The sequence below is a fragment of the Gadus macrocephalus genome, chromosome 13 (assembly GCF_031168955.1).
Source record: "Gadus macrocephalus chromosome 13, ASM3116895v1".
NCBI classification, from domain to species: Eukaryota; Metazoa; Chordata; class Actinopteri; order Gadiformes; family Gadidae; genus Gadus; species Gadus macrocephalus.
Genome location: NC_082394.1, coordinates 16,296,547 through 16,321,400, shown reverse-complemented (window position 1 = coordinate 16,321,400; position 24,854 = coordinate 16,296,547). Strand labels below are relative to the sequence as shown.

Here is a 24,854-nt window from a genome sequence, read left to right as displayed (position 1 = left end):
GTAACAAGGAGTAGACCGAAAGTAATATTAATTTATAGTAGTTAAAGTATACCCCTTTTGCATCGAAAGTTGGAATGCAGAATAAATGCAGTGAAGACACGTTTTCTACTAGTATGAGTATATAGTACGAGTATATATATTTTATTTGTCAAGCAACATGGCAAGCCTCAGTCAACTAAACAAATGGAAATATAGAACAAGTGACAGCTGGTTATTGTCGGTTTCCCCCTATTAAATGTAATACAGTGAACCTATGTGTTGTGCTGACACCAAGTGGGTTCTTCGAAAAATTGTATGCTTTCTCCTAACTGATTTGATTAAATTCAGGTCGTTGTTAACGCGACAGATTGGACTTTTGAAGCAATCTATGATACGTGGAAGATAATTAAAAAACATACGTTGAAATGGTATTTGCACAATGATTTTTTTCCGTCTATTTTATCAATGCCGTTATCGTTATTTCACTAGCGAAAGCCTGCATCGGGATGCTCGATCATCCGTTGTTATTGGCGAATGGCGAGGCGAGGGTGGGACTACCGATAGAGCGACATCCGTTTCCGTTAAATGTAACGAATATTTCTTTGTCCAACTTTTCGTCAAACCTCAATCTATATTCTCCTTGCCGATGCTTTTATTCTTGTCGTGTTATTTTTAGTATTGCTCCGGGGACTTAAATGACGTGCACAGCTGAGCTCATAGGAAATAAGTGACCGGAAATGGTGTTGCTGTAAACCGGGGTAGCGCTATAATTCATGATCCAGTCTCAGCCTATCGGGCTATTTATGCAGCGATGCCTGGTGCTTGCTGAGACTTGACAGGCCCAGATATCTTGAACGTCACCGTGCAACGTGTAAAGGAAGTAGCGAGTGGCTTTACGTTAGCTAGGTTTCACATCAACGGCATCAAAACAAAGGATGATACAAGCTTGAAGAAGTGGAAAAACACAACATTGTGTTCCACTGCGGTGGATTTCGCTGCAGGGTTGGAAATACATTCATCCACTTAACTAAAAGGGCAATCTAAACCTTTTTACTTTACTGTTCGATGCTGTAAATAGTGCTTTGCTGTTAGCTTGGCAGCTTAGCTATCAAAATAGCTACTTAAAGTTACTTAAGATAGTAGCAATATCAAGCCAGGGTTTGTTTGACAATGTAACAACTAGGGACGTGTTATGTTCGGGTTGTCGTTGACGTGCTAGCTCTTTAACACACAGACACACAACAACAAACACCAGAGCTGCTATCTGCTAGGGAAGTATTGTAAACACGATGAGCTGGTTCAACGCGTCCCACTTGTCTACCTTCGCAAAACAAGCGTTGACAACAGCCCAGAAGTCCATCGATAGAGTGCTGGATATTCAAGAAGAAGGCCAATGGGGTGACACTGTCGTCATGCCCTATGATGGTGAGTAATGACACAAGGTTGCAGTGGCACCTTGGCCGCACTCGTAGCATCAAATACTACCCGCTGTTACACATGACACAATTTATGTCTTCACATGCTACCTAGATTTACCTGGAAAGACACCGTTGGGTGGAGGATGGGGGACCAGTCAGTGGGAGTCCGCCCTAGAAGAAGAGGAGGAGGAAGAGCCCCCTCTATCATCTGAGGCCATCACTACACCTGTTACCCGCACCGTTGTAGATGAGACGGATAACTTCTTCAGTACCTTTCTGCCTGCACAGGATGTTACTAACACCCAGATCGTGTCTTCAGCCCCTCAGACCAAAAGACGAGAGCAGGAGAAGGCTAAGAAGAGTAAAGAACCTGTGATCCTAAATGAAGTGGAGTCCTTTGAGTCCGAATTTTCTCATTTGGCCCTTGACGATCTGGATGTTTCTGGAAGCCTACCTGATGAGCCTGAGCCGTTATCTGGGGTACCTGAAGAACACTCCAGTGTGCTTCAACCAGCTATTCTTGTGGCGTCTCAGGAGGATCCTCCCTTTGATTCTTTCATAGGGAGGCGTACATCCAACGACGGTATGGTCGAAAATAAAGTTGCTTTAGAGTCTGTGGATAATCAAACGGAAGAGATGCTGATCCACTTGGGACCCCTCGCCGAAGACCCTGACGTCACCGACTCGCCTGAGGCTTCAGATGAACCCGAGAGCATATCCCCTTCGGACTCGTCACCAAGCACGCCCCCCAAGCCGATACAACTGGAAACTAAAGACGGCAAGGTGGAAGACCGCCAGACCGACACCCCCTCACCTCCGGTCAGCGCTTTCTCCTCGGGCACCTCGACCACAAGTGACATTGAGGTGCTGGACCACGAGAGTGTGTTGAGTGAGAGCTCAGCCAGCTCCAGACAGGAGACAGCAGAGGTGAAGGCCGGCCTTCACTTGATGCAGGGCTCTTTCCAGCTGCTCTCGGCCTCGGCGTGTGGAGAGCTCCTCCGCAACGAGGATTACGCCAAGCTCACTGAAAGCTGCGGCTCGTCCTCGGACGCTTTTGAGCGCATCGACTCGTTCAGCATGCAGTCGCTGGACAGCCGCAGCGTCAGCGAGGTCAACTCTGACGACGACATTCCAGGAAGTCGAACGCTGGCTTCTGTCACCGCCGGCTCGGAGCCTATTGCCCCTACAGCATCTGTGGTTTTTCAGAGTCAGGATGAGGCTCCCAGAGAAGAGCAGGTGGGGGAGGTGGGGAAGGAAGAAGAAGACGAAAAGGAGGCGCTCCAGCAGGAGGAGGAGGAGGAGGAGGAGGAGGAGGAAGAAGAAGAAGAAGGGCTCACTGAGACGATGAGGGACCAGTCTTTGGATGAGATGGAGGAAAGTGGGCGGAGTGCCACACCAGTTAATTGTGAACAGCCTGAAGATTTGACGGAAGAAGATGAGCAAACTGGTCTCATGATGTCAAGTACCACCTCAGAGCTGGAGGAAAACCCCACTCAGCCAATCACGAAGGAGATGAGAAGCGTCTCTACCTGTCAGATTCTGGAGTTGCAAAAGGTAATTTCAATAAGTCATGCTCTCAAATGGATGATGCCCAATCTCAGAGTATAAGCATGAGGTAGTTGTTTTACTCTGTAGACATCTCACATATTCACAAGCACAGTAAGGCATGGAGCCATCCTGTTTCGTTGGTCTGTAATTCCAACCTTGGTTCAAATATTTGTATTGGAGAAGGTAAGGACCTACTGGTTTTAATAATCTGTTGACTAACCAACCTGAAATCTGTCAATCGTTTAAATGTCAAGACGAAAATAAAAACCTAGTTTATAGCTCTAGCACGAAAGCATCATGCTGCTGTGGGATAGACGATACGTCTCCGTTGTCATTTAAGTGGGTCTTCCGTATTGTATTCGATGGATTCATGTAAATGTTTGGTGGTAGGAAAGTGAAACAGTTAATGAACCTGGGAAGTAATGGCTTCCTTCCTATTGCTAGTACTTTGCGAGTGTCGTTGTGTTTGCTTCTCTAATGGACCAAAACAACCCCCTCCTGGGGGGCTTCCTCCAGGTGATTGATGAGCTCTCCAGTCGTCTGGAGAAGAGGGAGTCCCAGCTGCTGACAGTGAGCACGGACAAGGTCCGCCTGGAGGAGAAGTGTGACAACCTCAGAGAGTGAGTATATTGCAGTACACCGTTTCCCCAACTCCTGAAAAGAATATCTGATTCAGGCGGCTGTGCCGGGCTGCAATAACCCCTTTTATAGCTGAGCCCTGGCAACTTGTATTATGTAAAGATATTGCACCAATATTAGGGCTGGGCAATTATCGAATTTTGATCGCGATTTAGATTTTAGCGAACAGCTGGATACATATCTGTACATTATTTTAGATTTGAACTTTTTCTGTTTGACCATTTTGTGTATTTATTTAAGGCGAAATTTCCAAGTACTCAATTGCAAATTGTTTTCTGGGAGAGACATGCTGAATAAATACATCATGTTTTCGAAAAATCAAAAATAATTGTTTGAATAATCTTGATTTCAATATTGACCAAAATAATCGATATGATGATTTTTTTTCCATAACCGAGCAGCCCCAACCAATATGTTGTACTGAAGTCTTCAATATTCTTAAATCTAAACTGAAATGGATCAGTCACAATGAGAGTAATGATGTACTGTAGCATCATTACATTAGTTAGGCTGAACCTTTACATTTTTCATTCTATAAAATATATAAATATTCTAAATGGGCATTTTCAAAAAAATAGGTGCGGTTGCATGATCCCACTCGTATGCACAATTTTCCGTGAGAATGCTACCAAGGCTAATACGAGTTCTACGTTTCAAGTCGCTGGACAACTTTTATTTGCCAATAACACGTAACAGGCTTGTGCACCAAATGTTGTTTTCCTACCTTTTCAAGATAAAGAAAGATCTATCCTTACGGACCTTGTGGGTCCTATTAACCTATTAATTTATGATGCATAATAAAAAATAGTGGCTTGCTTTGCAAACAAACGCATATCATAATGATAATAATAATTGATTTGATAAATATTATTGTCACTATAGGGGCTTCCTATGGTTCAATGCTAAGTCACTCAGACGAGGAGAATTATAATCTTTACCTAGTTTCATCAAGTATAGAAATCCTCGTTATGGTCTTGTTACTTGGGTCCGTGTGGAGGTGTTGACAGAAGGATAATGAGCCTGTACTCTTATGACCTCTTCCAGTGAAGTGGTTGCCCTGAAGGAGGAGACCTCCACAGTCCAGTCTCTGAAGGAGGAGTTCACCCAGCGCATAGCAGACACTGAGAGGAAGGCCCAGGTAGCCTGCAAAGAGAGGGACATCGCCAAAAAGGTACTTCACTCGTCTCCTGGACCTCAAATCTAGTCGAGTTAAGTTGTGACTGCTTCTTCATTGAAACTGCAGGCACTGGTCTGTTTTTGTTGAGAAGATATATTCTTGGTTCGTTTTGCTGTAGGAGATCAAGAGTATGCGGGAGGTGTTGACCACCAGACTGAACGCGGAGGCGATGGAGATCATCAAAGAGAAGGAGGCGCAGATACGAGGCCTGCTTGAGGAAGGTGAGGACGCTTCAATAGGCCTCTGGAGCTCTGTCTACACCATCCAAACTCCGCTAAACAAGGAACTCTAGGAACTTGTCACACAGCATTACAATGGGACACTGGGCCTCTATTACTCTTCCTGGTATTATTTTAATATTCAAATATACCTGGTATACTTTAGATTCACGAGCACATCAGCGAACTTTGGCATTCACTGTTATCCTTGTTGTTGTTGTGGGTGTCCAGGTGAGAAGTTGTCCAAGCAGCAGCTCCAGCACTGCAACATCATCAAGAAGCTGCGTGTGAAGGAGAAGGACAGCGACGGCAGGGTCTCCAAGCAGAGCAAGAGGCTCAGAGAACTGGAGGAGGAGCTCCGACAGCTCCAGCAGGTCAGCGGGGGGGTGCCAGCATACTGCTAGTCTCGGTGGGATTCACAAGCCAGATAACTGGTGATGTGAGGTGTCGCGTGAAGATAAAGCCATCCCCCCTGGTGTGATGGGTGCTTGAGCTCTATACTGGATTTAAGTCCATTTTCATAGGCCAATTCAAAAAATCCTCAAATAAATATCTATCTATTTAAGATGTCTGAACCCCATCAATGTGCTGGGTATCAGTCTGGTGCCAATATAGTATTTGTTTCCCGGCCTGGTGTGGAACCCCGTCTCCATTATCGTTCTTTTAGGTTCTAGATGGGAAGGAGGAGGTGGAGAAGCAGCACAGGGAGAACATCAAGAAGCTGAACAGCGTGGTGGAGCGCCAGGAGAAGGAGGCCACTCGCCTGCAGATGGACTCTGAGGAGTTGCAGGAGAAGAACCGCAGCCTTCAGGCCGCCTTGGACAGCTCTTACAAGTAAAACCCTCTGACTCCCCAACAGCATTGTTGTGATGAACAAACTGAAAGGCTTCACCAGATCCAGTGGTAACGCATCAGTTTGAGCAGGTCGTCTGGGCGCTGGAGGAGTTGGTGGTGCGAAAGGTTCCGGTTGAACCATTCACTTAAATCAGGCACTTTTGGAACCAAAAATGACGTCTTCATGGTCATCTGTGATGATCTCGTGGCCCCTCTGAAATATTGAAGCAAGCAGAGTGCACGACCTGCGGGTCTCGGCAACGTTACAGCCCGTGCCCTTCACGAGTGGCGCATCTCAGCGACTATAAATTCCACTTTTACAGTTTCTTAACCCTTTGTGTGTCACTAGTACCACGATTAAGGGCTATAGTTCTATTTAAACCCTTTGTGTGTCACTAGTACCACGATTAAGGGCTATATATCGTTCTATTTAGTACATTTTTCGATCTTTTGAAATTGAGAGAAATGTGAACAAGCGGATGAAGCTGTGCTGACGGGGGTCTGGTTCCACTCCTTCTGTGTGCAGGGAGCTAGCGGAGCTCCATAAGGCCAAGGCCAGCAGAGACAGTGAAGCCCAGGAGGTGGCTCTGAGCAGGGAGACCCAGGCCAAGGAGCAGCTGAGTGTCACCCTGGATAAGGCCCAGGAGGAGGCGCGGTTACAACAGGAGGTCCTGGGCAATCAGGTACCGCCATGGGCGTGGGCCATGGAGACGCATGCATACCTACCTACTGCATAGTGAGGTCCCCCCTTCACTGGAAAGCGTCTTTGAGTGTCTAGAAAAGCGCTATATAAATTCAATCCATTATTATTACTATTATTATGTAGCTTCACACACTCGGTTCAACTGCTTGTCTGCACCTAATGCAAAGTGGAAATAAAATGTATCTCCTGCCCACCGGAGAGCGGTGCTTCAATGATGACTGTATCATGGGATTCTAATGTTTTAGTTAAGCTACTGCATCGTGACATTGAAACGGTATTGTCACGCTGGCAGACTACTGTTCTCTCACAGACGGACATTATTACCTAGCTTTTGGGGACACCCAGGGTTTTGATGCACCTCCACACGCTGAACCTCTCTCCCCGGGGGGCTGCAGGTGGCCGACCTGAGGGTGGCCTTGCAGCGGGCGGAGCAGCAGCAGGCGAGGAAGGAGGACTACCTGAGGGAAGAGATCAGCCAGCTGCAGCAGGTAAGAGGGGCGCCTTCTTCAAATGGGCCGTTTCAAGACACGATGTCACGATGAAGCCCTATGCAGTTCTAATTTAGCCGGTATTTTTCAAGTGCTCAAACCCTGTGGTTTTGGTTCCCCCGTGAAGAGGCTTCAGGAAGCCGAGAGCAGGAACCAGGAGCTGAGTCAGGGCATGACCTCAGCCACGCGGCCCCTGCTCAGGCAGATCGAGAACCTGCAGGCGTCGCTGGGGGGCCAGACGGCCTCATGGGAGAAGCTCGAGAAGAACATCTCGGACCGACTCTGTAAGGACACGTTTTCGGCTCCGTGTGTTTTTGAACGTGGCTGAAAATGACGCTAAACAATTAGTTTTATTTGCCCGGCCCGGCGGCCCAGCGGACGCCCAGGCGCAGTTGGCTGTCGCCGTGGAGAAGGAGCGCGCCGCCACAGAGGAGGGGATGGCCGTGCGCTCCCAGCTGGCCTCCCTGGAGTCCCAGAACTCTCTGCTCCGCAAGGAAAAGGGGCGCTACGCGGTGGAGCTGGGCACGGAGAAGAACCAGAGGGAGAGGCTGGAGGAGGACAGCAGCAGGTAACGGCTCACAAATGGAACGCAAACATTCTCAAAGAATAACTGTGCCTCCTTCCTCGATTGAAACCCTGGCAGACTCTGGGAAACCTTAGTCATGATTTATTATTGGGTTGTGTATCGATCCTAGAAGTAGTAAGTACTCTTGAATCGGTTTTCTCTGAATGTATTCATGTGAGGGCAATAGTACGGCTGAATACATTTGAATGAAACACTTGGAGAGTGGCCAGGTTAAGGTGTACCGGCGACGGGTCACTTACTCACAGATCAGCTGCTTTCTAAAGTCTTCTAACCACACTCTCTTCATTTGTGAGAGACTCTGTGGGACTTCCCCAGTTGAGTGTAAAGTAAATGACGTATTGTGTTGCATGATTAGGACCTGCCCGGGTTTCTCAGGCCTCTATTTAAAGTAACGGAGAGAAAGTGGGAGCAGTCATGCAGAACGGCTTGGCCTTTGTGTTTTGGGGTCGTTGTTTCTTTAGAAAATCAAACTCTCATAAAAGGTCAGTGGTGCAAAAAACAACGTGACTGCTGGCTGACTATAATGTCCCCAGGAAGTTAGAGATGTGCCCCAGAAGCTTGAATGAAGTGAAAATAATTGTTTGTCACTTTTTTTAATGCGCATGTGGATAATAGTTATATACTTTTATATTATTTATGGGTTTCATCAATCGGGATAATTCGTGGTTGATAAAAGAAGAAAACACATGGACTATAAATAATGTAATGATTTGATAGATGATACGTATGAATTTAATAGAAGAAAATGTTTTGCATACATTTTAGATGTCAAATTCCTCAGAAACACTTTGCTAGTTAAGTAGTTTGATTTGTTCCAATATGTGGCATATAGTATCAACATTCATTACTGTCTAAAATGTTTTCAGAACTCTTCAGCTGCGGTCATGTTAGAGAGGAAGTGGGCGTAGCTCCACCCTGATTGGAGGATGTCATACAGGCGGGGGTGGGGCGCCAGGCTTTTCTCTTTTAGAAACATGTGTCTTTTCAGTGGGCCAGTGGCGCAATGGATAACGCGTCTGACTACGGATCAGAAGATTCCAGGTTCGACTCCTGGCTGGCTCGTAACTTTTCCCTCTCAGCCTCATGGATCCTGCCTAGAGCTCCTCTTGTGTTTAACTTAATGGAACTGTGGTGTGCGGCTACAAACCCCTCGCAGATGGTTGTTAGTGTCTGCCTAATAATTACACACCAGTAAAAGCTCTTAGTTTGCCTATGGAAATAAATAAAAATATAAAAGTTTCCTTTCTACCGTTGATACTATATAATGCCTTCTCCAACCCGGTTTATTTGAGTTGGCGATTGTGTTTTGATGCATGACATATATTTTTGGGTGTCATTTCGTACAACAATAGAGCTTGTTTGTGTTTCTCTGTGTAGAGAGCATGTTGAGCTGGAAAACCTGCGTGGAGAGCACAGCCGCTTGCTAGATGAGGCCAAGAAAGAAAAGGTTAGTGTTCCTTAGTCCATTTATTTGATTCTGCTTTTACGTCTTGGGTTTGGCTTCATGGCATTAGTCCCTTATTAAATTAAGATGTGGATAATTATTTAGATATGTATTATTACCTCTATTTTTTTTTATTAATTAAGGGTATAATCAGTGACTTATTGTATTTCTGTTAAATATTTAAACAGTAGTTTAAAAGCTATTTTTCTGTAATACTTGTTTTATGCTCCTCCCGCCAGCTGCTACTGACCAATCAGCTGGAGATGGAGAAGATGAAGGTGGAGCAAGAAAAGAAGAAATGCTACCTTGCACAGGAGGCCCTCAAGGAGAAGGTATGTCCTTCTTCCTTGATGTGGACATTATCCAAGTTAACCATTCATTAAAACATTGAATTTGTTTTGGTCTGTAACCCAAGGAGAGAAAGGCCATGGCCCACTCTGTAGGGGAGCCCCCAGCCTCCTCCACCCCCTCCCTGTCCCGCTCCAGCTCCATCAGTGGGACCGACACTGCCGGTCTGTACGCCTCAACCTTTTCCCAGGTATGCACAACACGCGACGCCAGATCCAGCTTTTAGCCCTTAAAGGTCCCAGGGCATGCTACTTTATGTATACTTATATATAGGTGTTAGTGGGCCCATCATACAATATTTGAAGACGTTCAAGAAATTCAGCCTTGGTGCAGAATTACAGCCACTACGAGCCAGTCCCACGATGAGCTTTCCACAAACGTGCCGTTTTATAAGAGGCGGGTAAAGGTGGAGGGTGGGGGTGTGGCCCTGAGCAGCTTGCGGCCACGATACCATGCGCTCGTGTTTACAATGGATGTATCGCAATGGCTCGGATTCATAATATCATCCGGAGGCGCACACAGCCTTTGGCCGTGTTCTGTAAATATTCTCGAACACTCCGGGTGCTCTGGCGTGAGTCCTGGAGCTCTATATCTAAATGATATCATATTATACATAGATATCTATATCACCTAATATATATTATCACAGTTCCAGAACCATATTATGAATCTCAAACGACTGCGTCGGGTTCTCCCACGTCTCGGGTTCTTCCACATCAATCTGAAGTAGACTGGACCGCAACATGGAGGAGAAAGGGATTGGTGACCACGACTGTCTCCCGCCGGAGCCCCGCTGCCCGCTGCCGAGGCACCACCGCCTCGGCAGCGGGCAGCGGACAGCACCAAGGCACCACCGCCCGGCCACACACGTGCTCATATTACTCATATTAATGTTAGAAAACCTCCTTAAATGACATTTTCATGCCATGGGACCTTTTTAAATATCACTGAATTACCACCGACGTCAATTCATAGGTGACGACTCAAGACGTTGTCAAACTGAATGTTTTTATCTTATCGCCCGAATACATTGTTGTTGCTTTTGTTCATTTATCTTTTGGTCTTTCTTTGCCAAGGATGACTCTATGGACCACTCGCTGGGAGTCATGCCCATGTCCATGTCCCTCAGTGGGACCAACCTGTACGAGGCGGCCAGGCTCTCCGGAGGCTCCAGCGTCATGGAGAACCTGCAGTCGCAGCTCAAACTGAGAGAAGGAGAGATTGCGCAGCTACAGGTAGCAGGGAGGGCATAGAACATCTGCACAGGCCTTGATGAGGATCAATACGCGCACATTGGATCGTCCTCACCGCCGAATGCTCTACACCAGTCATCTGATATTTTGAATAGAATTGATTATTATAATGAAGTTATTGGCTTGATTAAACAGCCAGAGTTCTTAAAAAAAAAATCTCTGTAAGCATTCAAGGCAGCTGCTCGCAGGGATGTTGAATCTATGTTTTCCAGTTTTTCTTACTTTATGTAATACTTTTTCATTTAGTTACCTTCACATTCTCTGGTAGCTTGTGTGTTCCTTGTTTGACATGCTCTGTCCCCTTGTTGTGTGTGTGCCGTCAGTTGGAGATCTCCAGCCTGGAGAGGAGTCGCTCCGTCATGGCGGAGGAGGTGGTCCGCCTCACCAACCAGAACGATGACATGGACCTCCTGGTGAAGGACATCCCCAGGCTCCAGGTCCAGCTCAAGGTGAGCTCGGCCCGCCACCGGCTACACAAGAGGAGCCCACTGAAAATAACATAAACCAAACACATTGTGTGCTGTGAGGCTAGATGATGTGTTATACTGTATGTCTGTGGCTGTTGTATTGGATCATTGTAGTTTGCATTTGAAACGCTTCATTATAGTTCTGAAAAACTGTCAGGTGGGAGACTCGGGCCCCGTCCACACGGAGCCGAAACGGGCGAAAACTATCTGCTTTAGTTTTATGCGGTTCAGGAATATCTCCGTAAATACGGAGTCATTGTGAAACCGCAACCAGCCTTTGAAACGCTGTAGTAAATATTCAAGGCGCTGGTTCTCCACAGAAAAAAGTGGAGCGCATCAAGCCTGCGCGCATACAGCCTGCGCACTGTATACAAACATTCAGTCACGAGGAGATTCAACCTTTTAAATTGAGCAGAAACACTTTTTAATGTACAGTTAGTAATTACATTTATCAAGGGGCTTTATTTAAAGCTACAAAAAGAATACAAATAAATAAAAAATTCAACGCAACTCTGACGTCCCCCAGCTGGTGGGGGGCTAATGACGTCATTGTTTGCGTTTCAGGCGTCTACCCGAATCCTAACACGAAAACGCATAGGTCCGGATAGATTTGAAACCACCTCCGAGGGAGGTTTCAGAAATGTGCGGTTTCGGGCACCGGATTCGCCGGCTCCGTCTGGACGGTCGGCCGAAACGCACAACACGAGGAGATTCAACCTTTCAAATTTAGTAGGAATAGTTATTACATTTATCAAGGGGGTTTATTTAAAGCTACAAAAAGAATACAAATAAATTAATAAATAAAAAATTCAAAGCAACTCTGACAGATGGTGAATAAAGCCCCTTGATAAACCGCAATAGACTTATGCGGTTTCACCAAAAAAATCGGCTCCTTGTGGAGGGGGCCTTAACCCATTGAGATGAAGTAGGAGTATGGAGTAGTAGGAGGCAGCCACCACAGTGTATGGGTGGTTGGAGAACAGTTTCAAACGGGATTAGTTTCCATGGATCAATAAAAGCTCATGTTTGCGTGAAAAGCTCCTATGTTTAACTCGTGTGTGACGTTTGTGTCTCAGGATCTGGAGCAGAGACACAACACCATCCTCCAGATGTACGGGGAGAAGGCCGAGGAGGCTCAGGAGCTGAGGATGGACCTGGACGACGTGAAGAACATGTACAAAACCCAGATCGACGAGCTGCTGAAGAACCAGAAATAGACTCATGGGCTCTCTGCTGCTTTGGTGACGGAGACCCTGGACACTGTGGTGGAGGGGCTTCAGTTAATGTGGACGTGCTTCTTCTTCCCTTTCAACACTGTTCCAAGAAGAAGAATTAATTGTAATTCATCTTGATTCTAATTATTTTATGGAGTTTGTCTGATGGTGGTTGTGTTATTTAAGTTTTGTATAGGTGGGATGATGGTTACTTTTAAGCATAACATACAGATGACAGAATATGAAGGATGGTAATAGGTCACTTAATGCTTGGGGCATTGAAAACACTATTTAACATTTATTATTCAATGTAAGAGATCGCTCACGTTATGCTACCTTTGCACTCTACAACTTCCCATTTTTCTTAATTATTTGAGAATCTTTTCAATTTACTAGAATTAGTAACATGCTTTATTGTATGAATGATTGATTGATTGCTCACAACTCCTTCCACATCCCAACGGCGGTATATAAGTCTATGTTTAGAATCCTTAAATGGATTTCAAATTGTATAAATTGTAAATGCATACAAATATTAAACATTTATTTGGTTGATGAAGGCTTTAACTTGCTACATTGAATCACGTTCCCTTTTATTTTGTTATTGTTACATCTATGGAAATATCTCAAACTTGTTCCCGAATAGCGTTAGGCTTGCATGCCGCCTTGTTTCTGAACATGTCCGTATCAGACCAGCCAATCGACATATCAAGAAACAGCGGAGAACAACAAGAGGATGAGACTAGAGGAGGACCACAGCTGGTGGTGTAATAAAATGAATAGAAACTATCAAACACCCCATTCCTGGATTTTGAAGTCTGATTTTTGGCCCTCATGACGCCAATGATTAATTAGAAATACTATTAGAAACTGCTTTTTTCTTTTTAAAGATGAGGGACAATCTAGCTCAAAATCAAATGAATTGTATTGAAATGTAATGTATCGTCCAGATGCCTACAATCATAACTCTATTAAAAGCCATGTTGAGAACCTTGTTTCTTATGTGTTGATAATCTGGCATGGGAAAGTTATCCTCATGTACACAATTGAGTGTGTATGTGAACCATCAGGCCGCTTAGGTTAAGTGACAGAAACTGTTCAACGTCAGATTTAAACTCCCCTTGAAAATGTTGGCTAATTACATTCATAGAAACATGGATAGAAACATTCATAGAAAGCAATATTTTGTGACCTGGTCCAACAGGAGCTTTGCCACCTATTGGAGGGGAAGAGAACTACAGGCAGTCTTGGCCTTAACGTAAAATCTTTTTTTCGGTTTGAGAGGTTTTACAGCGCTGGGCCGTCCCTGCAATCTGTGAGTCGAGTTAATTCTTGGTAGGGACAGCCAATCACATTTCAGTCTGCTACCAGGAATCTACCAAGAATACAACGCTCTGGCCAATCAGCGCTCGTATCGCTACCAAGAATTATACCAAGATTACAACGCTCTGGCCAATCAGCGCTCGTATCGCTACCTACGAAGAATTGCATTTCTGAAGAGTGACACTACGAAAATCTTCACTTCTTACCAACTTTTCCGAGGTAAGTCAGTCCTTTCTAACTATTTTCAATCCAAATAAATTGGCAAATATCTCTATATATAAAAATGTATAGGTTTTAGTTGGATGAATAACCTGTGGCTCAGAAACGTTAACGACTAGGTAATAAAAGAGAACTACAGTTAGCCTTTATCTCAAATCTTTTTTTCGATTTGAGAGGTTTTACAGCGGGCCAGTGGCGCAATGGATAACGCGTCTGACTACGGATCAGAAGATTCCAGGTTCGACTCCTGGCTGGCTCGTTACTTTTCCCTACAGGAAGATCAAATGGGGCTGAGAACCGTTATGTATCCAAAAGTAAGATATTAACCATACAAGATAATGGTGCGAGAGGCGAGGGTTAGTAAAGAATTTTTATTTTTAGGCTACTTTTGACATTCAATACATTGGACATTCCATCAAGCAACATCATAATGCACTTTACTATGGGAACCATTTTATTGTAATTCAAAAAATACACTTATATCTTGAATCCAACATCTACCTAAGAAACTCTTTGCTAGTAAGGGTCCCAAATCCTTATTGATATGATTTGATATATACTTGACCATATGAAATGAGACAATATGATGTGGAATGGATGTTTATAAGAGCAAAGTATGTTGAAAGACCTTCTAGCTATGTGGTTATGTTAAATACTCCGTGCTATCAAAATAACGCGAAAGCAAGCAGCAGGAGCTATATTGTGATTGGAAGATGTCACACAGGCGGGGGTGGGACACTGTGCCAAGGTTTTCGACTGTGAGGATCGGTCTTGTAATTAAGGATTTTGACTTGCTGGGGTCCATAGAATTATTACATTTCTAAAAGCCCAATATTTAGTAAAGGCTCCATTTAAACAACCACCTAATTAATTTATTTATTTAGGTGCTCCGTGTTCCGTGCATCCAGTAAAATCGATATACTCCTGTCAATGTTTTCAAAAGGAAAAGTACCCCACCTAGTGGAAAGGGCTAATCATTATCTGCCTGACAGAATCAACACGTCAAACAAGTATATAGGGGAATTCGGAACAATTATTTAGAGATGAAGTTAATTGAATATAGACAGTGGTGTTTTTAATATTTATTTCAATAAAATATTTCTCAAGGGAAAACTATGAGCATTATTACAATCATATACGTGTTACATAAACAATGGAAATAAACAAATACCATGCTTATATGGATAGGCCTATAAGTTATAGTAAAATATATAAAGTATGAAGTAATTTTCATTGGGTGAGAACACTCACTAAGATTTGAGGGCAGCAGCCTTTGTACAATATCCATTGAAGAATTTCATCACATTTTTAACATATATATTATATATATAACAACTCGTATTTGGTCAGCTAACCGTCAAAAGCATTAGTTAAATAGTTGAATGTATAAAGTTTGAGGTATATTTTCTGTGTGATTACACAGTTGTTTCTCTATGTACAGAGCAGCATTGGAAGGAGTCACAGGGCCAGTCACAGACGGATCCCGTTGCTGTTGCTTCGTCCACCACAGTGGAGCATGGGACCTAGACATAAAATACATAAAAGATGAATACCCTGAAAGTGTGTCAGCACAACACCTTTTACCTTTTTTAATTGAGAATTAACAGCCTGAATCCATTTTTTGCCTTTCTTTAAAATTTCTCATAAGGGTTGACAGAGTTGGGTGTAATTGCTATAGGTATAATTCAGCCTACGTATTGTCTCAACCATTTGACAGACTCTTTAACCTGAGCCATAAATAGTACATAAGTGCACATCTCAAGGTTTCTTTACCTCATCGTTTGCGGAAGGCCACAGGGAGCTCCCGGTCAGGAGACAGCAGTCCTGAGTGGATCATATCGAGCGGTTCGTCGTCGGTCGCCACGATCTCATAGTCTCTCACCAGCTGCGAGAAGGACACACGGGTTTAGTGTGATTCACATCTCAAAAATAACCACAAAAGAAAACCCTCTACCAAACGTACACCGTGACCCCCCCCCCGCCCCCCTTACTTGGGATAACAAACAAAAAATGCCGCTACAGTAGACTGAAGCAAGCGGCATATGGTATACTACTGAATATATTTATTATCATTATTAATTTATTTATTCTTCAAATTGATTTTATTTTCTGCTCGCCTCAGCCGTTGGCCGTGCTAATTGCGCCAGTCCTTACCCAGCTCATCGCCAGGTGTAGCTGGAGCTCCGCCAGCCGCCGGCCCACGCACATTCTCTTGCCGATGCCAAAGGGCACGTAGGCAAAGGGGTTGATGGTGTTGTTCTCCCGGAGCCACCGCTCGGGTTTGAAGGTCTTTCCCTCGTCAAAGTATTCCTCGTTGGACCCCAACGCGTGGCTGTTGATCATTAAGACTGTCTGTACACAGAGAGGGGTAAGAACACGTGAAATAAAACGTAAGCTTACAGTTCTTTCAGTTGAATATGTTAAGAGTGTCATCCAAGCCGCATCCATTTCATCCGCTTCATGCTGGTCTATTCAGACAGATGCTAATTCACTGAGTTAGTTGTTTTTCTACCTCAAAATGTCCGCTCTTCAAAATAGCTTTTTTCACATGCCAATATCTTAGGTCAACTGTAATGGGAAAAAAACAATGCACTTACTCCTTTGGGAAGGGCGTAATCGCCCAACACAGTGTCTTTATCCAGGGTCCGGCTGGTGAATGGAACAGACGGCGATAACCTGAAAGAATTTGCAAAATAATTATAATATAAGCGTTTTGGAATGGGTTCTCGAGGGGGCTAGAAAGCATCCACTCAAAGGTCAGCTGTTTAACGTCAGCTGAACATGATCCAATGTTGTTGTTTTTGGTTGAAATATACACAGGTATGCAGCTGTCAGAAGTTATGAACATTCCCTGGATGATGTGTGGTGTTGGAGCCCCTTGAATCACAAGTAAACCAACTTGTGACTACACTGGCGGGGGGGAAGGGGTTGTGGGAAGGGGAGGGAGTTTGACTGAACGTGATCATTTTGGAGGCCCGGGGCGCGCTCCCGGTCACACCATGGGCACCATGGGATGCATGCCTGTATCCCATGGTGCTTGTTTTGTAACCCAAGTCATGTGTGTGAGACCGTTAGCTAATCACCGTGGCACTAGGCCACTTCATGCTGCAGCCATGTATGTGTGTGCGCGTCAAGCAGTTGTGAATAACTGCCAAAAAGATTACAAACACACATTTATTTTGTTTCATTTTGGTGCTCAGTTACACCGACTACACTTGCACCTTTAAGCCTGCCTCCTCTCAACGCCGGCGGCATCGCTAAAGCCATTTCTCACGCAGTGACAGATCTATGCGCGACTGACTGCCTCCCCGATAACCTCCCAGTGGGAAGGCCCCCCCCGCGCGGGGGTTTTCGAGGCCCTCGGGGGGTAGCGGGAGACCCCTGTGTACCGGCGGTGGGGGGTCCTACCTCATGGACTCTTTCAGGCAGGCCTTCAGGTAGGGCATGCTCTTGAGGTGCTCCCCACACGGGTCCTGTCCCGCCGGCACCACCCTTCTGATCTCCTCCAGCAGCTTGCCCTGGGCCCGCGGGTTACGGGAAAGATTGAAAATAGCCCAAAGCATGCTGTTGGCCGTCTGGAAGGGGAGACGCACACAAACACACACACATGAGAAACCGAATCAACATATGGCGATGGGAAATAAGGAAGACGAGGTGTGAAGCAGTTAAAGAGGAGAGAGTGTGTGGGGGGGGGGGGGGGGGGGGGGGAAGGCGCTAAAAGTATGAGGGGGGCGGGGGGGAGGAGGAGGAGGACAAGAAAAGAAATGAGGGAGATGTTATTCAGTGAGAGAACTCTATAAGTACATTCCAGTGTGGGTTCCTGAGAGGCCCTTAGGAATTCCTTAAAGGTTCCTGAGTGACATCCAAACAACATGTTCACTCCCCGCCTTTCAAGCACTGTAAACGTAAGCACCTGTTTGTTTTGCCTTTTTGGAGCTCAAAGAGCCCCCCCACACACACAACCCCAGCCTATATAGGTGAAAGGTTAGCCTTTAAAGGCTTAATCAACGATACATAACCCGTTACAGTAAGCGGTTATAAAAGTAGATCAGATGCTTCATTGTAGGCTGGAGAGAATTGAGCGGAATTGCTAATTGCACAACTCAAAACTCACCTGTTCAAACTCGCACACAACGTCTAACTGATCACTGTTTTGATTGTTTTTTTTTTTTTTTGTTTTGTCTTGTTTTTGTTTTATTTATTTCTTATTGCTTATGTTAATTAATTATTATTTTTTTTTTTTAAATGTCTTGTTTTTTTTAAAAATGTATGATGACTATATGCTCTGTAAGGTGACCTTGGGTGTCTTGAAAGGCGCCTCTAAATGAAATGTATTATTATTATTATTATTATTATTAATTATGAAGTTAGCGTAATGTATTATACCATCTGGGCCAGGGGTTCCCAATTAGTTTGCCGGGAAACTATGGTAGGCTTTCAGAAATGTTGTGGGATTTAATACATAATCCTGATATCTTTGACTAAGTACTATTTATAAATTTTCTTTATTAATGATTAATTGTTCTGCGTAATGCATATATATATATTTATATATATATATATATATTTATATGATAAATAATGCAATGGCCCTTTTATGAACATTTGTCCATGTTATATATGTTTTTGGCAGTCTGCTGTGTGTAAAATATATACCGTAAGTACTGGTAATGTGTGTGCCATTTCAGCCCTTTGACTTTAAGTTTCTGCAACTTGAATTCCTGGTGAATATTGTGTTCACTGTATCATGGTAACTAACCTGAGATCTATCAGTCCTAATACGATATGGCATAACTTTTCGGGGGAGTCTATTGTAAGATATTTTACTGAATATATTCTACTGAAGACCTTCTACTGAAGAAAACTCATTTGTGCAAGTTGAAGTCTTGAGAATGGGGGGTCTGGGGTCTAGGCCATGGTCCTGTCATTTGAACCTGTTGTGGGAGAATGAATAGGTCTGACCGTTTCCACCCCGCCGATCTGTAGCTCAGTGATGGTCGCGTACAGCTCCTTCTTGGATAGACGGCTCTCGCGGAAGATATCACCGATCAAGTCATCTGCCGCCCCTGTTTCACCTCTCTTCAGCTTCTTGTCGATGTACACCTTGGCTGATGACAAGGAACACAAATGGTCACATGATGGGTCAAAATGCACAAAGCATTTTGGCTTTTGTGACGAATTGCACACCGATTTTACCTTAACATAAAGATATAGAATTGTTAAAAATAACTCCCACTGCCCTTTTCCTTGAGTTTAAGAATTCGACATTGGCTGTATTTTTATGTGGGCATACTTTTTTTCGATCCTAAACTATACAACTAAATGAAAAACTAAAAACAACTAGCTAACTAACAGAATCATTTACAAACTAGCCAAATGTTTGTCTAATTGTACTTAAAGTACTAAACAAACTCAAAATGACCTCAGTATCAGTATTTGTTAAAGCCCTCGACCGATTTTATCTGCTGAACTTGGCCAGTAGAACAACAAGTACACACTGTATGCTCATATGGATGGGGCAACGCAGGCTTCTGTTTGCTTGTGTGTGTGTGTGTGTGTGTGTGTGTGTGTGTGTGTGTGTGTGTGTGTGTGTGTGTGTGTGTGTGTGTGTGTGTGTGTGTGTGTGTGTGTGTGTGTGTGTGTGTCTCTATTTGCACATATGTGTGTGGGTATCTGTGTGTCTGATATCGAAATCACTGCTAAGTAAGGAGCACAACAAACTACCATCGTACTCAGAGCACCCGGTTGACCCCCCCCCCCCAACCCACAATATAACACTTATTTGCAGCCTTCATCTGCTTAGGTCATTCAGTTTAATACAAGTATGGCTGTCATTTACCCCTAGAGCAGAGGCCCTCTCTCTCCCTCTACCCTCCTAAGCTCTCTCTGTCCTCCCCTTTCTCTTTGACTCTTTCTCTCCCCGCCTTCACTCATCCCTCTCTCTCTCTGTCCCCTCCCCCCTCTCTCTCTCTGTCCTCCCCCCTCTCTCTCTCTGTCCCCCCCCCTCTCTCTCTCTGTCCCCCCCCTCTCTCTCTCTCTGTCCCCCCCTCTCTCTCTCTCTGTCCCCCCCTCTCTCTCTCTCTGTCCCCCCTCTCTCTCTCTCTCTCTGTCCCCCCCTCTCTCTCTCTGTCCCCCCTCTCTCTCTCTCTCTCTCTCTGTCCCCCCCCTCTCTCTCTCTCTCTGTCCCCCCCTCTCTCTCTCTCTGTCCCCCCCTCTCTCTCTCTCTGTCCCCCCCTCTCTCTCTGTCCCCCCCTCTCTCTCTGTCCCCTCTCTGTCCCCCCCCCCTCTCTCTCTCTCTGTCCCCCCCTCTCTCCTCTCTCTCTGTCCCCCCCTCTCTCTCTCTCTTGTCCCCCCCTCTCTCTCTGTCCCCCTCTCTCTCTCTCTCTGTCCCCCCCCTCTCTCTCTCTCTCTCTGTCCCCCCCCCTCTCTCTCTCTCTCTGTCCCCCCTCTCTCTCTCTCTCTCTCTGTCCCCCCCTCTCTCTCTCTCTGTCCCCCCCCCTCTCTCTCTGTCCCCCCCTCTCTCTCTCTCTGTCCCCCCCTCTCTCTCTCTCTGTCCCCCCCTCTCTCTCTCTCTCTCTGTCCCCCCCTTCACTTATCCCTCTCTCTCTCTGTCCCCCCATCTCTCTCTCTCTCCGTCCTCCCCCCTCTCTCTCTCTGCCCCCCCCCTCTCTCTCTCTCTCTGTCCCCCCCCCCCCCTCCTCTCTCTCTCTCTCTCTTCTCTTTCCCCCCCCTCTCTCTCTCTCTCCCCCCCCCCCCCCCTCTCTCTCTCTCTCTCTCTCTCTCTCTCTCTCTCTCTCTCTCTCTCTCTCTCTCTCTCTCTCTCTCTCTCTCTCTCTCTCTCTCTCTCGCCCATCCTCCATGTCTCCCTGCTGCATATGGTGTCATATTATGAAACAATTTCCATAGTTATACTGTAGAAGATTGTATTTTTTTATGTTGACGTGAGTCGTGTTTTATCTGCGACAGTAGGTTGAATTGTTCAATGTCAGCGATGTGCTCTTGTGTTTTACCTGCTACAGTGGGTTTTATTGATCACTGCAGTAGATGTTTTCTTGTGTTTCACCTGTTGCAGTAGGTTGGATTGTTCAATGTAGTCTGTGTGTTCTTGTTTCTTACCTGTGCTGAAGATGCGGTCCCAGGCGGCCGTGTGGTCTTTCCCAGTCTTGGTGTTCAGGCTCTTGTGAAGCTCCACCGGCGTCACCATCATGGTGCCAAACGTGCTCATCATCTGAGGTAATAAAAGAAGAAACGTTATGAATATTGTGTACATGTGATCTGATTTTCACGCAGCCATCATCAGTAGTCTGTCACAACATTCACAATCATTTTGTAGCACTGTTATAGGATCTCCATGAATAAGTTAGATGTTAAATATGACCTAATTAACTGTAACCTCAGTTTGAGACATTTTTTTTAGTCTTTAGGATGTATATTTATTTTATTTCCGAGTCAGGGGGATTAGTTCCCATTTCTCTTTTCACTGGACGCATGACTCCTGTAAATTGCCTGGAGTTAAAGGGTTCATTCCCCAGTGAAAGGAAAGGTTACCTACCGTTTTAACAGCTGTGATGAAGTTCATGGCCTCTTCGTTAACATTCTCCTGGAGCAGTCCAAACCTCTTGTCGTAGAGCACTAAGCAAATCGCTTAATCCCGAGAAGAAACATATACATTTAGCAGGGGTCCTTCAACAGATAGAGCATCATGTGATTTATGTCCAGGGATTAATTTCTTAAGGCCTAAATAATACAACTTAAAATAGGCCTACATCATCTCTCAGTTAAAAATAAATAAATAAATAAATAAGGAGATAGAAATGAGATTTGAATAATAATCATTTCGTTTCATCAAATATGAAGAATCATAAAAAATACTTACTTTCAAACGACCATTTATTTAACTCGAAGTACAAGTCATTGATTCTTCCGTTCACGTTTGTTTTTCCAATTCTGGCCACAAAATCTGTTAACACCTATTTTGTTTAAAAAAAACGACAACAACACAAAAGAACCGTCATTAATAAATTGCAAACATCGAACAACGAACAATGCGATGCAACATCCAATATATGTCATGCAGCATGACATATACCTGGTTTATCTTGCTGTCGAGTTTCACCACCTCGGTGGGCTTCATCAACTTGTGTTGAAAGGCGCTTCTCACTCTCTGCCAGTCTTTCCCCTCCCTACAAAACAGCACGTTTATAACGTTAATTACTCAACAATCAATGAAAAACTGCTTTAAAGAAGAGTGATCCAGCAGAATAATAATAATATAAGCAGGCTACTTACAGGATAAGGAGTCCATAAGCCTCGTCCCTGAGGTCCCTGTATGCTTTCCAGGGTTTGATCTCCAGTCTCTGGGGGTAGCTCCCCTCCTTCCTGTACAGCGCTTCCAGGAGGCAAGGTGAGCCTATGTGCACCGACTCAAAGGAGCCCAGCTTCATCCGGAATATTTTGCCGTACTTCTTATGATAATCGACCTGCCAGAAAAAAAAAAAAAAACATTTCTTAAAGTAGCAATTTGTATTGTGGTCGTTGATTGATAATAAAAAAAATAACAATTGGATGATAAAAACACACAGCTTTTGTTGTTTCTGTTAGTAGCCTAATGCATAAAAACGTGTGTGACCGTACCAGTGCCTCGTGTTGTCTGGTGAGACCACCTTTGCGGATCAGCTCAAGCAAGCTCCCGAACAGGGGCCAGTTGGTGGGTCCAGGGATCGCATCCATGCTCTGTGCCCGGGACGCCGCGTGAGGGCACGTCGGAACCGCCGCCACATCCTTTTCTTCCAGCACGCACACCGACGATGTCGCTTTCAAGTGCTGCAGTCCCACAGACTTCTTTTTCAGAAACTCCACTATCTGCGGTACTTTCTGTATCTGCGCCCTCATTTTGTATCTATCTGTATGAGAGTCGAGACTCTATAACTCGGCGAAATGCCCTTTAGCTGTTATTAGGCTCAGGCTAGAGTCTTTTTTGTGGTTTCTCGTTTCTTGGAAGTGTCACACCTTAAGACAATATATATATACCCCGAGAGTGTTTATTCCTGCTGTGTGTCTAACCAATCAGGGGTCAGTCCTGCATGGTGTGGCCGTCGAGCCCACTATTCATTGATGGGTCCACGTTGGGAGCACCGCATGACCCCAGATAGACCGAGGAAGTGCCCTTGCCCTCTTGCTTTATAAATAAACACATATGCCTCATGGAAGGTGACGAGGTTCGTTTGAACCATGATTCAGAGCGACCACCTGATTGGAAGAACCGAAACTTTGGCAAAGCAAATACTACTGTCACACATCTGCACCATGGGCAAATATTTGAGAGATTAGGTCTATAATGCCCAAATCTGATAATCGGGTGTTAAACATGCTATGCCAAATGTTATTCTATTTAAGTTAAATCACATCTTACTGCGAGTTAATGTAAACATCTCTCTCTCTCTCTCTCTCTCTCTCTCTCTCTCTCTCTCTCTCTCTCTCTCTCTCTCTCTCTCTCTCTCTCTCTCTCTCTCTCTCTCTCTCTCTCTCTCTGTGTCTCTCTTTCCCTCTTCCTCACTCTCTCTGACACAAACACATGCTCTTTTTCGCTCTCTCCATAATACCGTTTTTCTAAATAGTTTAAACACGTTTTCTGAAACTATAGCTCAATTTCTCAAACTCTAAACACAAACCTGAGAAGAGTTAATCATTTTGTTAAAACGACACAAATTCTTCTCAAAACTGTTTTTTTTCCACCAAACTAAACAAAGCTATCAAGTGAATATCTCTTAGAGAGCATCAATTAAACACTGGTGTGATCAATTCAAAGCACTTCCATCAAAATACTATTTACATATTTTTTGGCTTTATGAGGCCATGTTATGAGGCCATACTGTACACCTAGTTGATCCTGCAACATTCTTCTGGAAATACACCAATGTTACCTATTTTGGTAAATGACTGTACTGTAATTGCACTGATAAGTAAAAATGTAATGATGGGGATGTAATGATGAAATCAGTGCAAGTAGTACAAAAGTACAAAAAGGTAACAAAGCAAATTTTTTTTTGTTACAGTAATACAGTAAAATGTTCAGCTGAACTGACTAGATACAAAAAATACCTAATTTATTTAAGAATATAAATGAGGTGAAACAGATCTACATGTAAATCAGTATGTTTCCCACCTCCAATCCTGATCAGGCCAAAGGACAATATCTACAACACAGTAGAGCTCCTCGAGTCCTCTTTAATGCTGTGACACATGATTGTGTTTTGCCAGTTGTGTTTGAACAGGTGAGAAGTGAGTTAGGCTTATTGGTAATTAGTTGTTGCGTTTTGAAGGCCAGTGTGATCCAGGTGAACCAAGTGTGCTAAATGATGAGATTTGTGCTTAGCGTTTAGCAAAAATGTAAAAACAGTGGTATTGTGCTTAGAGTTTAGCAGTCTGTAGTCTTGTAATTGATACATGATCTTCAAGTTTTCAGAATTGTATGCATAGTTCCATTTTTTTGTGTGTATACAATCGAGAAAAACTGTAAATATAACATTTGATTGAGTTTCATTATTTGGCAAAAAGAGAAAAACTCTCCACACAACTATACCTTCAATTAATAATCCTCAATCTCTTATATTATTTTATTTCCTCCTTGAACACCAAACCTGGGCCTTTGGGCCTACAGTGTATTGAACACTAGTGATGCACATGGGGCTCTAAGGCACAACAACAAAAGCACCAAACTGTTGAGCAAGGCTTTCATCCAGGACTTCAACCTTGCGATGCCCTGGTTAGTATTGGCACATTGTGTACATTCTAGTACTGGCAGTGGTGCTCATAAAAATGTCCCCTTGCAGTTGGCAATATACGAAAAACATGTTTTGTTTATTTATCATGATGTTCCTTGATAAGCAAATAAAACCATGCATAACCTTCATCTTTGTCCTCGCAGAACAGCAACCATTGAAAAAGTAATACGTAGCGTGAAAGGTTAATCTGCCCTGGATAAGTTCTTGAAGGC

The 24,854-nt window shown here is 44.3% G+C and overlaps 2 protein-coding genes and 2 non-coding genes across 4 annotated transcripts; 3 read left to right on the top strand and 1 right to left on the bottom strand.

The window, feature by feature from the left end:
* Positions 1-794: 794 nt before the first annotated feature.
* tmf1 (TATA element modulatory factor 1) lies at positions 795-13,306 on the top strand. Its single transcript, XM_060068615.1, has 17 exons — positions 795-1,404; positions 1,510-2,951; positions 3,462-3,565; positions 4,629-4,755; positions 4,880-4,982; positions 5,211-5,353; positions 5,647-5,813; positions 6,340-6,496; positions 6,912-7,004; positions 7,132-7,288; positions 7,380-7,572; positions 8,968-9,037; positions 9,274-9,366; positions 9,450-9,572; positions 10,459-10,617; positions 10,959-11,084; positions 12,179-13,306. Exons 1-17 carry the CDS (start codon positions 1,269-1,271, stop codon positions 12,317-12,319), a joined length of 3,534 nt encoding a protein of 1,177 aa, XP_059924598.1. The 5' UTR covers positions 795-1,268; the 3' UTR covers positions 12,320-13,306.
* Positions 8,580-8,652, top strand: trnar-acg (transfer RNA arginine (anticodon ACG)). The gene has a single exon. It is a non-coding gene; the product is annotated as a tRNA-Arg (tRNA).
* A 738-nt stretch (positions 13,307-14,044) lies between the features above and the next one.
* On the top strand, positions 14,045-14,117 carry trnar-acg (transfer RNA arginine (anticodon ACG)). Its single transcript has one exon. It is a non-coding gene; the product is annotated as a tRNA-Arg (tRNA).
* Positions 14,118-14,927: 810 nt separating this feature from the next.
* LOC132470698 (1,25-dihydroxyvitamin D(3) 24-hydroxylase, mitochondrial) lies at positions 14,928-22,980 on the bottom strand. Its single transcript, XM_060069507.1, has 12 exons — positions 22,493-22,980; positions 22,148-22,338; positions 21,948-22,041; positions 21,735-21,828; positions 21,411-21,502; positions 20,975-21,086; positions 18,821-18,966; positions 17,267-17,433; positions 16,456-16,534; positions 16,013-16,210; positions 15,632-15,743; positions 14,928-15,381 (listed from the first exon to the last, which is right to left on the bottom strand). The coding sequence occupies exons 1-11, from the start codon at positions 22,748-22,750 to the stop codon at positions 15,633-15,635; spliced, it is 1,542 nt and encodes a 513-aa protein (XP_059925490.1). The 5' UTR covers positions 22,751-22,980; the 3' UTR covers positions 14,928-15,381; position 15,632.
* Between the last annotated feature and the right edge of the window lie 1,874 nt (positions 22,981-24,854).

Coding starts and splice junctions, on each gene's coding strand:
- LOC132470698 (XM_060069507.1), bottom strand. CDS start 22,750: ATGAGGGCGCAGATACAGAAAGTACCGCAGATAGTGGAGTTTCTGAAA. Junction 22,339..22,492: donor CCAGACAACACGAGGCACTG/GTACGGTCACAC, acceptor TTTTTCTGGCAG/GTCGATTATCATAAGAAGTA. Junction 21,087..21,410: donor TCATCACAGCTGTTAAAACG/GTAGGTAACCTT, acceptor TTATTACCTCAG/ATGATGAGCACGTTTGGCAC.
- tmf1 (XM_060068615.1), top strand. CDS start 1,269: ATGAGCTGGTTCAACGCGTCCCACTTGTCTACCTTCGCAAAACAAGCG. Junction 5,814..6,339: donor GCCTTGGACAGCTCTTACAA/GTAAAACCCTCT, acceptor TTCTGTGTGCAG/GGAGCTAGCGGAGCTCCATA. Junction 11,085..12,178: donor GGCTCCAGGTCCAGCTCAAG/GTGAGCTCGGCC, acceptor TTTGTGTCTCAG/GATCTGGAGCAGAGACACAA.